The 14,402-nt window shown below is 38.4% G+C and overlaps 1 protein-coding gene across 4 annotated transcripts; it reads left to right on the forward strand.

The window, feature by feature from the left end:
• Nucleotides 1-139: 139 nt before the first annotated feature.
• Nucleotides 140-13,735, forward strand: LOC135162575 (alpha-actinin, sarcomeric). 4 transcript variants are annotated; one of them, XM_064121204.1, is made up of 9 exons: nt 1,686-1,844; nt 2,133-2,282; nt 7,435-7,669; nt 7,813-8,148; nt 8,480-8,569; nt 8,750-8,835; nt 9,458-10,080; nt 10,650-10,821; nt 11,043-13,735. In XM_064121204.1, exons 2-9 carry the CDS (start codon nt 2,181-2,183, stop codon nt 12,162-12,164), a joined length of 2,766 nt encoding a protein of 921 aa, XP_063977274.1. In that variant the 5' UTR covers nt 1,686-1,844; nt 2,133-2,180; the 3' UTR covers nt 12,165-13,735. The 4 variants fall into 4 exon arrangements, with proteins under 4 accessions (XP_063977273.1, XP_063977274.1, XP_063977272.1 ...); XM_064121203.1 differs by lacking the exons at nt 1,686-1,844; nt 8,480-8,569 and adding an exon at nt 140-287; XM_064121202.1 differs by lacking the exon at nt 8,750-8,835 and having other exon boundaries at nt 8,480-8,565.
• Nucleotides 13,736-14,402: the final 667 nt, after the last annotated feature.

Below are 14,402 nucleotides of genomic sequence, written 5' to 3' on the forward strand. Positions count from 1 at the left end.
GGAGCAGTTGGTGGGGATGAAAAAGGCAAGGGGGTAATGGAAATTATCTCGCCGGGGTCTTAACATACCCCCCCGAAAAATCATATTCACACGTAATACTTAATATCGCTGTTACGTGGTAGTTTATTTCCGTCTTGCGTGGGTGAAACGTACAACGTGGGGAGAACCGGAGAAAAAAAATAATACCGGTCTCAACTATTTTCGAACGGTTGATTCAACCACGTCGTCCGAATCTCAAGGGACATTCCTTTTATTCTCGTTTCAACTCCCCCATAAGAAAACAAGAGGTTAGTACGCGCAAAATTTCATTTGCACAGTAGAATAGATTACATCGACGAGGTGTCGAGCGTCACCAATTATCACTACCGCAAGAACAATAGTGTGAGAATACTCGATTTTTAAATAATTTTCCAATCTGTTTAAGCTTCAAAATAAAACTTGTGCTTCGAAAAAAATCTAAACAAAACCCAGCGAGAGATTGTGTTATGGAGTTTATGATCCAATGTATCAGTAAATAACAACAATAGGAAAAGAATTGTGATTTTTGCAAATTCAATAGATATTTTTAAAGATTAAATAAATGTATTTCAAAAATAAATAAAATAAGCATTAGAATACGAATTAAAAAATTCGGAGCCACACGTATTGGGTGTCAAATGAAGTTTGATTTTATATCTTAAGTTTAGCGAACCCAAATAATTTTACTATAAATTTTATTGTAGTTGTAGGGGAATAGAACGTGAACTGAACGTCTACAATTTCGAGTAGCTCATGACCCACAGAGTGAGATCACTGTTTTTATTCTATTTTTCAAGTATCAAAATTAAACATAATTTGGTTGCATTCTACGTTTTCCTCAGGAAAATATTATTTGAATCTATTTAACTTGAGTGACACCCTGATCACATTTTGGAGCAACTCCAAATAATATTGGCCTATCCCAGGATGTGCTGCGGGTGGTCCATCCGAACTTACGGTGTTCTGAATAAATGAACCTAAACACAACCCAACAAAGGAGGCAGTGTTATCGGGCTGGTGGTACACTGCACCCAAAAATAACAATGAAAAAAAATGAAGATTCTTATCAAACTCAAATATATTAAACTTTTTTAATGTTCATTCAAAAACGGTCATAAAGGAGATGTGTGAATATTTGAATAAACATTACAATAAAAAAAGGTTTCGCGTCATATTATCGTATCGCACCGATTGATAGCTAGTCAAAAACCATTAACACCATGTTATCATCATATTAATAATAAATGGAAGCAGTCAATTTCTGATTACCATCATAATTGATAGTAGAGAAACAATTACTGTTATCACTACAGATTATTTTTGTAGTCAATGATGGACTTGAATTCATTCTTTAACTACTCACTTTCCAACTATCAAATTTGTCAATGAAATCATGAAAATAAACTGATCGATCTTCACCTCGATAAATTTCGTTACCGCATAAATCCAAATCAACAATACCTCCACTAAAAATCATAATAAAAGTCCATTACATACTTCATCTTCGTTAATAATCAATTCGAAATTCAGGAAAAATGGGAAACTTCAATGAGATCCATTCTGAAGTTTTCATTTGGTAGCAAAATAATTTTTTTTCAATTTCCTGAACCCTTCGAAAATCGCGAGCACCGAGTGGGGGACGCACAGCGGAACCGGGGTTGTGGCAATCGCTTCTCGCGAGGGACGGGCGGCAACAAGGGGGAAAATGTAGAAGGGGAAAGCCGTGTCTCCGTACCTCGTCGACCAGCAAATCGTGTGTCAGACTCGTGGCAGAGGGGTCAGTGCGAGGGAAAGAACGACGAACGGTTTAACATTGGGCTTGGCGGGTACGTGTTCTTAAAAAAAAAAAAAAATATATCTCTTCTCAATTCAATAGTCCCAATATTCGACTCCACTCCCCAACCTCTCATCCCCAGGGTGGGACGTGCCCCCTTCTAAGATTGTTCAAAATCGTGTGTACCCATCATCACTGGCATACGTGCATTTAAAGAGACGCCGTTGCAATATTTTTTTTTTACACTCTCACAGCTCCAATCACATGATTGGAAAATTTGTTTGACAATTACGTTTAGTACTGTGTGTCATAGTGTTTTTGTTTTTTTTTCTGCTAAAAGGTGAACGAGTTATTGGAGGTGATTAATTAAAATTATTATAATACGAGGATGAACGACATGGAGGCTTATGGTGACGGCTACATGGAGCCTGAGGAGGAGTGGGAACGCGAGGGTCTACTCGATCCAGCATGGGAGAAACAACAGAAAAAAGTGAGTGATTTTATCATTAATTATTAAACAATGGCATACTTTATAACAAGTGATTAACATTATTTTATAAAATTTTAATTGAGTTGTTTATGGTTCTCATATGGACGACCTTGACGCACGCGTGCCATTGTTTTTACACGTTGTCAGGAGGGGGTGAGGAGGGGGAGAGGAGTGAAACTTCAAACGTCTTATCAGGAGACCGGTTTGCTCGCTATTCAGTGGATCTGTTTATTCGTCTTCCTCGAGAAATCCAAGTCATCCGTTGAATTTTCTCATTTTTCTGAGAATAGTCAGGAGAATTGAAGATTTTTCATTTTTACTTTGAAATTATCTTTATCAAAATTGAAGTTCTTTTTTGGATTTACAAGGGAATTTGTTTTATTTGTATCACAATTTGTTTTTTTTTTTTTTTGATTGATTCGGGGAATTTCAGGTCAAGAACAGTTGATGGTATAAATCAGGTGGATGCGTAGGTTGGGGCAAGATGATATCTTTTGAATTTTTGGCAAGAGATGTGTTGAAGAGTGAGGAAAACCTCAAGTCCGTACGGAACTCACGTATTTTTGGAGCATCAGGACTAAAATAATTGTGCCATGAGTCAGATGATTACGTGGTATTTTCATTGATATTTAAATAATTGTATTGTTACTAATTATTATGCTGATGATGAGTAATTGTTGACATTACAATGTGGTAATTGTTCGGTTGGGTTTCCGCGTTGTAGGGCGTTAAATTTCGATGAAATGATCGGTTAGGGTTATAAATACATTTGAGGATACAATACGAATGGTATTGGTTGGACTAAAAATATACTGGGGTAGAGGGAGGAAGGGGAAGAGGTCGAGGACCCGTGTTTATCACCCAATTGCACGAGAAAGCCAGTTGACTCTAGAGATTCTAGTCCTGGTAATTTAACTGGAGTCGCTCAAGGTCACTGATTTAAATCCCGAGAAATAGTTACTGGGAGAATTGGTGGCGAATTGTCATTTACCAACTGATGACGCGAGGATCGTTAACCTCTGATCGTGTTTAGGCCAGGCGCCAGAGCCCACGGAATTGAAATCGGGTGACCCACAATCAGCATTCTTTCCACTTCTTTTTTAATCCAATCGTGATTAATCGCTTAGGTAGGTGCGTTTTTAATCGTTAATTAGTTCCCATCCACTGATGAAATTATGCCGATCTTTTAAATTCATTTTGACAATTTTTTTTGGAGAGAAAAAGATATTGGAGTTATGCGCATCGTATTTGCTCAAGAAATGACGTTCAATTACCTCAGATGTTAAGTATTCCATCTCTTATCACAGAGCATTGCTAGATAATTTTTTATTTGATAATTTTTTATTTTGTTTTGAGGGAATTTTTTCAACAATGAATTTCCGTGAAATATCTCTCAATCTAATACAAATCGCGAAATTGCCGTCCAACCTCTCGCTTTTCTCTTCTAAAAATCGTTAGGAAACTTTCGCTCGCTCCAATAGCAATCGAGATATTCGTAAAAGGTTTACTTCAGAATAGAATGGACTGGCGTTGTTCAGCAGTAGACAATGAATTACATAAAATAAAGCGTATTCAATTTTCCGATATCTCTCAATGAACAGCGTAAAAATTCACACGTTTTTTCACTCGCTAGATACTTTTTCAATCTCCAGAAGGAGATATGATTCATCTAAGTGGTATCATTTATTCCGAAAATATGTAGAACTAAAAGATTTGAACTACATTTTCTCAATTAATTTCTTTTTTCATAAATATCTCTCCAGCCGATCCAAATGTGGGAAAATTCAAATCTCTTATTTTTCCCTCAACAGTCCTCAAAGAAGGCGTGCTATCTCCAATAACTCACGTGATCTTTATTTATCCATCCCACGCCACATATAGTCAAATCCGGATTTTACGTTTGTACATAAAATTTTTTTAACAATAAAAACTAGAAGGATTCCCTCCTCTGAACACCCACGATATCCTCACAAACGGCTTATTTTACAATGAAATAGACTTGCATCGTTCAAAAGAAAAAGGAGAATTGCATAAAATGAGGTGCTCTCCTCTGTGAATAACTTTTTTATTTTACAACTACTATTTCAATCTTTAAAATGAGACGTGACTCATTGAAATGAGGCTATTTATTCTATACCTGAAGATATTCATACTGAAAGAATTTCAAAACTGAATTTTTAAAATCACGGCACCCGTTAAAAACAATCTCGCGAGTGCAGCATTAATAATGGTCACCCAGATATTTATCAACGACCTAACGATAAATGTGACTTCCACATAAAAGAGTTTAGCTGAGAAACGCCCAAAACGCGAATAGGATGGACTCAGAAAATTCAAATAACTCTTTCAGCTTTAAAGTTAAAATAATTTAAAGGGAGATAATGATTTCCGTGGGTCCATTTTACCTCATACATTATTCCTCCAACAATTATTACCAGTCTGCAATATTTGGAATATCTCCAATGCCACTGGCATTAGTCAGGCATTACCACACTTACTCGCATTCTCAACGACTCCTGGTATTTTCCGAATACGCTTAAAAATTCTTCAAACTGTTTTTCGAATAATAAAAGCCAAAATCACTTCTATTCGCTTTTCCGTTAAGTTGCGTCACCAAGGCCCGCATCTAAAACCGATCCCCGATGTCTCACACAAAAATATCTTCAGATCTCTCCCACCCCTATTCCCTCCTCCCTTTACTCCTCCCCCCCTCCACCCTATCATTTGATTTAATCTTCAGATTTCAAGACTTGCGTAAACAAACGACTTATCAGTTCTCTCATTGTTCACCAGACATTTGTCCTGTACCCAGCATTTATCCACTGAACATTGTAAAGATATCTTTTTATTCCACTCAACAACTCCAGCTGTCTTTTAACATTCTTCTTATTGCAACGTCTGGAAAAGGAAAGGGTGTGTCCCAAGAGGTTTTTCATTTCCGTTCCGACGATTTGGCACGACGTGTCATTTCTGCGAATTGAAATATTCAGTTTCTTTTTATTTTTCTTTTTTCACTCTTGGGTGTTATATTTGTCGTTGCATCACGTAGGGAGTGAGGGAGAGGAGGAGAGAGAGAGGATTACCCTGTACATCGCAGAGTTGTGATTGATGTCTCATAGGTACAAGAGACACGAGCAAGTTGAACTCCAGTAACCGATTGGCCTTATTTCATGTTCCTGAACTTTTTGATGATGAAAAATTATTATACTGACACCATTTTTTTGTTATTTATCGACAAGTCATCTTCCCCACAGCCTCTTCCCCTCCCCCCTTTTCTCTCTCTCTCTCTTCTGGTCTGCACAGACGCAGTACCGTTTTACATGTCTTTCACTGTCTGCTGCGTCATTGGTTTTGCCTCAATTAAGGCCACTCTGATATGCAGCTTCGTTAATTCTAGAATTCCAGTTTTATTGAATTCATTAGCATGAAAATCGGTGAAGAATTGTGGAAGGGAATGAGGGGGATGAGGAAGAAGATTGTGGGAGGGGCGGTGGGGTGACATCTTTGTTGAAGAATTGCTGATGAGAGAAAAAGCAGTTGGAGGCAAGAGCATTCAGCGCGCGTGAAGACGCGCGGGAGGACTCCCAATGTTTTACAAATAGAAACGGTGAAGCCCGCACGCCTTGTTGAAGTTAGGGTGGGACCACTCATGTCCAATTTTGGATCGGGACGGCGGGGTGCTTTCAAGACCCGACAGTATTAAATTTCAGGCTATTGGTGTTCCTGAGGCGAGAGAGCCCCTGTCTCGAGACATTGCAGCTAGAACATGATTAATATGTTTTTGCCTTGTTTTTTTTTTAATTTTATTGGCTAACGAGGTGTTTTGGTATTTCCATTATTTTAAAACTGAAAAACTTTTGAGCTAATGAAAATTGGTCTGAGTTTCAGATCGATAGATAAGTAGCCCAAAAATCTTATCTTATCTTTTTCAGTTTACACAATTGTGGAATAGTAATAAATTTTTTTGGTTGGAAAATGTGAGAGAAAGTGTAAAATTCGGATTAAAATTAAAATATGAAAGACAAATATAATTTTGATGGCGTTGTTATTGGGTTATGGGGTTTCAAATGAAGCCATAATTTGGAAAAATCATATCATTTGGACGTTGGAAATTATTGATGCTTTCTGAAGGTTATTTTATGTTGTCTTTCTCTAGATGTTGAGGATAATTTATAGAAGAATTTTAGAAAACCAGTTACTTTTAAACGTTTAATAACTCGAGTTTCACAGAGTGAAATCGACCTATTTTTTACTCACTCCGAAAATGTTTTTTCAGACATCAAATTCGAGTGGTCCACTTTACCTCCCTTCCCGCTAAAGGATAAAAGTGAAGCTAATGTTTATTTCGCATCAATAGATAAATTTCCGTTGTCTTCAAGTCGCGACAGTGCCTTTCATCCCTTGGAATCCGATTTAGATGCTAAAACCACGTGCGAATGAGCTGTTCGCGATTTCGATCAATGATATTGAACTGAATTTTCTTGGGAGAAAGACATAAGCTTTTGTTTTATTAGACAAATAACATTGGACTAGATGTTGTCTCACGCCCCGATAAACGAACCAGGACATGTATATGTATACCCAGTGGGAAAGGGATCGGGGTCGTTACTAAAATATACACGCAGCCACATACGTCGTATTTTCGAAAGAAATACAGTCAACTAGTGCCCAGGTTGACGTTATGAATTCTGTGGAATGACAAAATCACTGAGAAGATTACGTTATCAAGGTGAAGATCTCACCGATTCAACTACCTTCCACCGTTAATACCCAAAGTTGTCTGTATAGCTCATTCATTCTTCGTAGATATTCGAAAACTAACATTTCTCACAACTCAAAAAATGAAAAAACTTGAGAGAGAGAAAATCCTATATTTTCATACACGTGCCATGAATTTTTTACGAGTGTAAAGTTGGCAATAGGAAGCGATAGAGAGGGCTGCCAACCTCACGAGGTGAAAATTTCTGTCACACATGAACGATATTTTATGTCACCCGGCAATAAAACTATTAGCTAATACATGCGATTAGAATATCTTCATTGCAAACAATGACATTCATCCGGTAATACTTTTATGGCCCCCACGGAGAAAAACATTAAGTAAAAATTGCAAAAGTGATGACAAAACTTAATTACGAATGATTTTCAACAGACATTCACAGCATGGTGCAACTCGCACCTGCGAAAAGCAGGAACTGCCATAGAATCGATCGAGGACGACTTCAGGAATGGTCTAAAACTTATGCTACTCCTGGAGGTGATATCCGGTGAAACCCTGCCAAGGCCAGATCGTGGCAAGATGCGTTTTCACAAAATTGCGAATGTAAATAAAGCGCTGGATTACATCGCCAGCAAAGGAGTCAAATTGGTCTCCATTGGAGCAGAAGGTGAATAAAAATTTGTAATATCATCAGTATCGACAATATTGAGTATCAAATATTTATGTCTCGAAAAAAACTATCCCAACCCAAAATCTGGTACTTATTTTCCCCCATCAATATCTTAATGGAATGGAATTGAAACGTTTCAGAAATCGTCGATGGTAATTTAAAAATGACTTTGGGAATGATCTGGACGATCATCCTTCGTTTTGCCATCCAGGACATTTCCGTCGAGGAAATGACTGCCAAAGAGGGTCTACTACTCTGGTGTCAGCGTAAAACAGCGCCCTACAAGAACGTCAACGTTCAAAACTTCCACTTGTCCTTCAAGGATGGTTTGGCATTCTGCGCTCTCATTCATCGTCACCGTCCTGACCTCATTGATTATAACAAACTCAGCAAGGATAATCCATTGGAAAATCTCAATACCGCTTTTGATGTCGCCGAGAAGTACCTTGATATCCCACGGATGTTGGATCCAGATGGTATTATTATCATCATTATATTCTTCATTGCCATTCATTCACTTTTCAGTAATAACTTGAGGATGTTCAGGTATCCTTCACGATCTTTCACAATTTTCTGTTTTCCCTACGTCCATTCTGATTCCACATTCCTGCTTCGCGAAGAAGGAAAATTGGTGGAATCGCGCGAAAGTAATTTTCAACATTAAAAATCAAATGGAGCTTAAATCCAAACTTCAAATGGAGCTTAAATCCAAGTCTATACCTGAATGACCTCAAGAGACAGATAAATTCAAAATGAAAATTGTTGATACCCCACATTTATCTGATTTTAACTGAAAAACTTCAATAGATTTGATCAACACACCCAAACCGGACGAAAGAGCGATCATGACTTACGTCTCGTGCTACTACCATGCTTTCCAGGGTGCCCAGCAGGTCAGCGAGTCGAATCGTGTGCAATAAACCGACTCTAACTGTTTTCAGTGTGAAATCACTTGTTTAACTGCTCCCCAATTATCAATAATCAAGTTCACTTCACTAACTTAACCCAATAATTATTCCAGAGATATGATCTAACAAAGCATGGTGTTAAACTTTGCCGACTGATTTTTTTTTATAGACATGAGCAACACAGCTAAACCCGATGAACGAGCTGTTATGACCTACGTATCGTCGTACTACCACTGTTTCAGTGGTGCACAAAAGGTGTGTGTTCAGTGAGTGAGCTTTCGACTAACACATTTAGTTGAATGGATCAATTCAAATGAAACAATTTACCGGAGGCAATGGCCAAGTAGTTAGAGCACTAGATTTTTGTAGCAGAAGTCGTGGATTCGATTCGCGTCCAGCGAGAATCTCATGAAAAATACAACTACCTCATATATCATCTAGAATTTTATCAGAATTGCTCTGACAATATCCGTGAAACTACTGGATTTAGAGCGCCAGAGACAATTTTATGAGTTAGATGCTTTGCTTTAGACAATAAACGAGTTCTTTGATCTTTGGGGTCGGAAATTTTTGTAGAAAAGATGCAAAACCGAAACCAGGTCGAGTGTTATTTGTCAACTATTTTGAGTTGAATTGAAAAAAATTTTTTTGTTTGACATTTTGCTTTTGACAATACACTAACTATTACTACTAACTTCAAACAGACTACGGAGACATCCGTCCAAAGGGAACTGAATGTATGACATCCACTAGTTTGAAGATATTTACGCTGAAAGTGACACATAAATTCTTTAATCCACTATGCACACTGACTCACCAAATTAATGATAAATCAATGAATGTAATGACCGGACTGAAGAATTGTTAACGATTTTAGGCTGAAACAGCAGCCAACAGAATCTGCAAGGTTCTCAAGGTCAACCAGGAGAATGAGCGTCTCATGGAGGAGTACGAGCGTCTCGCTTCTGATCTCCTTGAGTGGATCCGACGAACAATGCCCTGGTTGGCAAGCAGACAAACCGACAATTCCCTCGCTGGATGTCAGAAGAAGCTCGAGGAATATCGTACTTATCGTCGCAAACACAAACCCCCACGTGTTGAGCAAAAAGCCAAGTTGGAGACCAACTTCAACACCCTCCAAACGAAATTGCGACTGAGCAATAGGCCTGCTTACATGCCTACTGAGGGCAAGATGGTATCCGATATCAACAAAGCATGGAAAGGCCTTGAACTAGCAGAGAAGGCGTTTGAGGAGTGGCTGCTGTCTGAGATGATGAGACTCGAGCGTCTCGAGCACTTGGCCCAGAAGTTCAAGCACAAGGCCGACGCCCACGAGGACTGGACAGCTGGAAAAGAAGAGATGCTCACTTCTCAGCACTTCAGGCAGTGTAAGCTCAATGAGCTTAAGGCATTGAAGAAAAAACACGAGGCCTTTGAATCGGATCTTGCTGCTCATCAAGACAGAGTTGAACAGATTGCAGCCATTGCTCAAGAGCTCAAGTAAGAATTTATTGTTTACTTTGAAAAGTTATTCCTCTGTTGACGATTATCCGGCCTTAAGCTTTCTATTTTGCTTCTTCTGATTACAAATCGTCACAACATTAGTTAGAAAGATACTGTTCAACATGTTAATATGATCCTATCAGTGGTAAAACGAACTTAACATTCCTTTCATTAATACCCGGGGGATTGAGGGAGTGAGTAAGTTCGTTACCTCACATGCGAATGATTCCGAGTTCAAAGTCAGCCGGCTAAAATGGTGCAGCGTAAGCCATTTAACTAGCAATGCAACATCTCGATATGTCTAATAAACTTGTCGAATTTTGTTTTGGTCCTTTGTATCGTTTAAGTACAACAACTTATTAAATTTCCTTCAAAAGTTCCACCTTTCATTAACCAAAACCGAGTCGAGATGATGATTTGCGGAAATGACTGCTTGTACCTCAGAAAATTTCATCACCAAAACTACCTCTCCTCCTTCTTCCTCCAACCCACCAGCTTCCGAAATACCTCGATAAATAAAATTAACGACTCAATTAACAAACTTTACATCTCTTTGGAATGTCCAGCACTCTTGAATATCACGATAGTGCATCCGTTAACTCTCGCTGCCAGCGTATCTGCGATCAGTGGGATCGTTTGGGTACATTGACGCAACGCCGACGTCAAGCCCTGGACGAGGCCGAGCGTATTCTCGAGAAAATTGACGTCCTGCATCTGGAATTCGCGAAACGCGCTGCAGTAAGTTATGCAAAATATAAATCTAATAAAAACCACGAAAATGAAACTAGCGAAACATTTGATTTGAGAAACTCAAAGGGTTCAATATTCTTTACCCCTCACGAACAGAATATTCCCTGTAAACTATTCAATAGTGACAACTGTTGATCTCCATTTATTACTTAATTACGGAAATTATACTAAAATAATTCGCCTCCCTAACGCTCGTTTTTCTGCAACAGCCATTCAACAACTGGTTAGACGGTACGAGGGAGGACCTAGTGGACATGTTCATCGTACACACGATGGAGGAGATCCAGGGCCTGATGGATGCGCATGCAGCGTTCAAGGCAACCCTAGGCGAAGCCGACAAAGAATACAACTCAATCGTGGGTCTCGTCCGAGAAGTGGAGTCCATTGTCAAACAATTCCAGATTCCCGGAGGTCTTGAAAATCCCTACACCACCCTAACAGCCCTCGATCTGACCAAGAAATGGAGTGACGTTCGACAGTTGGTGCCTCAGCGAGATGGAACACTCCAAGCAGAGCTCAGAAAACAACAGAACAACGAACTTCTGCGAAGGCAATTCGCTGAGAAAGCCAATGCCGTTGGGCCCTGGATCGAGCGTCAATTGGATGCTGTGACAGCCATTGGTATGGGATTACAGGGTACCCTCGAGGACCAACTCCATCGTCTCAAGGAGTACGAACAGGCTGTCTATCAGTACAAGGTACACTTGGAGGAGCTCGAGAAAATTCACCAGGCTGTCCAAGAAGGAATGATCTTCGAGAATCGTTATACCCAGTATACCATGGAGACTCTTCGGGTTGGTTGGGAGCAGCTGCTCACATCGATAAATCGAAATATCAACGAAGTTGAAAACCAGATTCTTACTCGTGACTCCAAGGGAATCACTCAGGAACAGCTCAACGAGTTCCGCAGCAGCTTCAATCACTTCGACAAGAATAGAACAGGCAGACTTGCTCCTGATGAATTCAAGTCGTGTCTAGTGTCTCTAGGATACTCCATTGGAAAAGATAGACAAGGGGATATTGACTTCCAGCGAATTCTGGCTATCGTCGATCCCAATAGCTCTGGATACGTCCAATTTGACGCTTTCCTAGATTTCATGACTCGTGAATCCACTGACACAGACACTGCTGAACAAGTTATCGACAGTTTCCGCATTCTTGCTGGCGATAAACCATACATTCTAGCTGATGAATTAAGACGAGAACTGCCACCTGATCAGGCTGAGTACTGTATTCAGAGAATGCCACCTTACAAGGGACCCAATGCACAACCTGGTGCTCTCGATTATCGTTCTTTCTCAACTGCTCTTTATGGCGAATCTGATCTCTAAGGGTTTTTTTTTTCAAATGGGGGGAATGGGCTTCTCTTAGATACGACTGGGGACATGAGGATTAACTATGTTGGGTGAATCATTCAGTGGATGAATAATTTCCCTTGAAATAGCTACATCGTTCAGATACTGGACGATTCACTTCGACTTACGACACGACAGATTTTTTAAAAATGGCTTCCAGATTGAAATATTTAACAAAAACATTAACGAAACATATACGTACGAGTTTTAGTCAATATAGCGAGTGCTATTGGTAATGGAGTACTGAATTTGCCATATCTATCAGCCAAATATATATATTTTTCAAAAATTGGCAGTTAACTGATCCTTCCTCGGGTTTTTCCGAGATTTCAAATTATTTTCAAAGTATTTTATACTTTAATATCATTCGTAAATCGAGTCTTCATGGACTGTAACCGAATAATTGTGGAATCAAAATTAAAACGAGTGGACTATTGGGTGGAATGACACGAGAACACCCCATACTCGAGTGAAATGATGCCTATTTTTTTACGACCTAATAAAAAAAAAATACGTACGGCTGTTAGAAACCTAAAACAAACGACTAGATAAGCCGTGCAACACAAATGTATTTTGTAAAACTTATACACCGAATGCAATCTGAGGATGGCGCGTTGCAATGCGCGTCAGTGAGAGAAATTTGCAAACTGATAAAAGAAGAGATGAACAAAAGGGAGATGGAAGAATCAATTTTATTTATTTATTTGATTTATTTATTTATCGTGGGGACATGATAACGACAGCCCTCGATTATCAGTTGCCACGAGGAAGAAACATTTTTTTTCTCAAGGTATTTATTTTTATAAATATTTTTGAAGCGATGGGCTTTTGATATTTACCAGAGCCGTAAACTGTAATAACGAAAAAGAAAACCAATCATTGGTTGGAGGAGTAATAGATTATTTCAACAATTGTACATCTGTTGTTGCCTGTGAGCGATAAAAAAAAAATGAGAGAAAAAGCTGATGAATTCAGGAGAATCGATAATTGCTGGGTAACCGATCATTTTTAGTTTGAAATAATTTTCAAAATGACTATAACTGTTTATTTTTGTTTGGCTTGAGGCTTCAATGCTTTGTACTATAATTTCTTTATTTTGAGTTTAATCATTATCCGATGTCACACGATCATTACACCATTCAGTCTTTTCTCTTTTCCAGTAAATTTCCAACAATTTAATTAAAATGAAGGGTTAACAGGGGAAAAAGAGAATGAAAATGTGCTCACGTGTCACCCACACTTCGCATACCGCCACGCACAATTGCATTACTGTCATTTTCCTTATTTTACAATATACTTTAATTGTAATTATATTTAAAGAAACACGAAATATATAATTATATATATATTAATTAATTTAAAGAGTATACCGGAAGTCAGATTTATGTCGATAACGGCGAATCAATTAATTTCATTAAACTTCAAGAGTGGAGTGTAAATCAGCGTTGAATACTGAATTTATGAGTTAAAAATGTACTTTGAAAAAAGTAAAAGATGAGAGAAATGTCGATGAAATAAAGGAGAGAAAAACAGAGGGTTTTGAGAAATGTGAGTGTTATTTTTAACTGATCTTTAGAGACTTGATTTTTTTTTTCATTTTAGCATTTTACAGAACAGTTGAAAGCCCCTTTTTTTGGAGAATTCTACGCAGCGCAGGAATTTCATTTTATGGGAGACTCATTGGTGATAGATATGTCCGAAAATAAAATACATGGTTGGAATCAGTTGTAGGATTCCTTATTTGACTGTTCACCTCTGGGGAGAGTAGTCCAGAATTCACTGAGTGTATTTTAGTTAAAGGGAAGATTAGTCAAGCGAGGCAACGAATGCTATCTTCTTCTAGATGAATATCATTTTCACTCAACGTTAGAAGGAAAATTCGAGGGTGAAGCCGATGACGAGAAAAAAATGGAAGTGGATGAAAAAGAAGTGGTATTTTCATCTAGTCTCAACTTCACTTTTTTTCGTTTTAGAATATCTCTTCAGGGAATAACTTGACAGAGAAATATGAGACGAACTATGAAGCATATCATCTACTACTAAGAATATCTATAATTCTTTCCATGGCCAGGAAAAAAATGAATAATTTAATGAATAGTTATTCCATATTTCAATGTATACGTGTCCATATATGGAACAATCGTTTCTCATTTTTCAAATAAAATACTGATAAGTATATGTGGCAGGGTTCAGGTCAGGGCCCTGACCATATTC

The sequence above is a fragment of the Diachasmimorpha longicaudata genome, chromosome 5 (assembly GCF_034640455.1).
Source record: "Diachasmimorpha longicaudata isolate KC_UGA_2023 chromosome 5, iyDiaLong2, whole genome shotgun sequence".
NCBI lineage: Eukaryota > Metazoa > Arthropoda > Insecta > Hymenoptera > Braconidae > Diachasmimorpha > Diachasmimorpha longicaudata.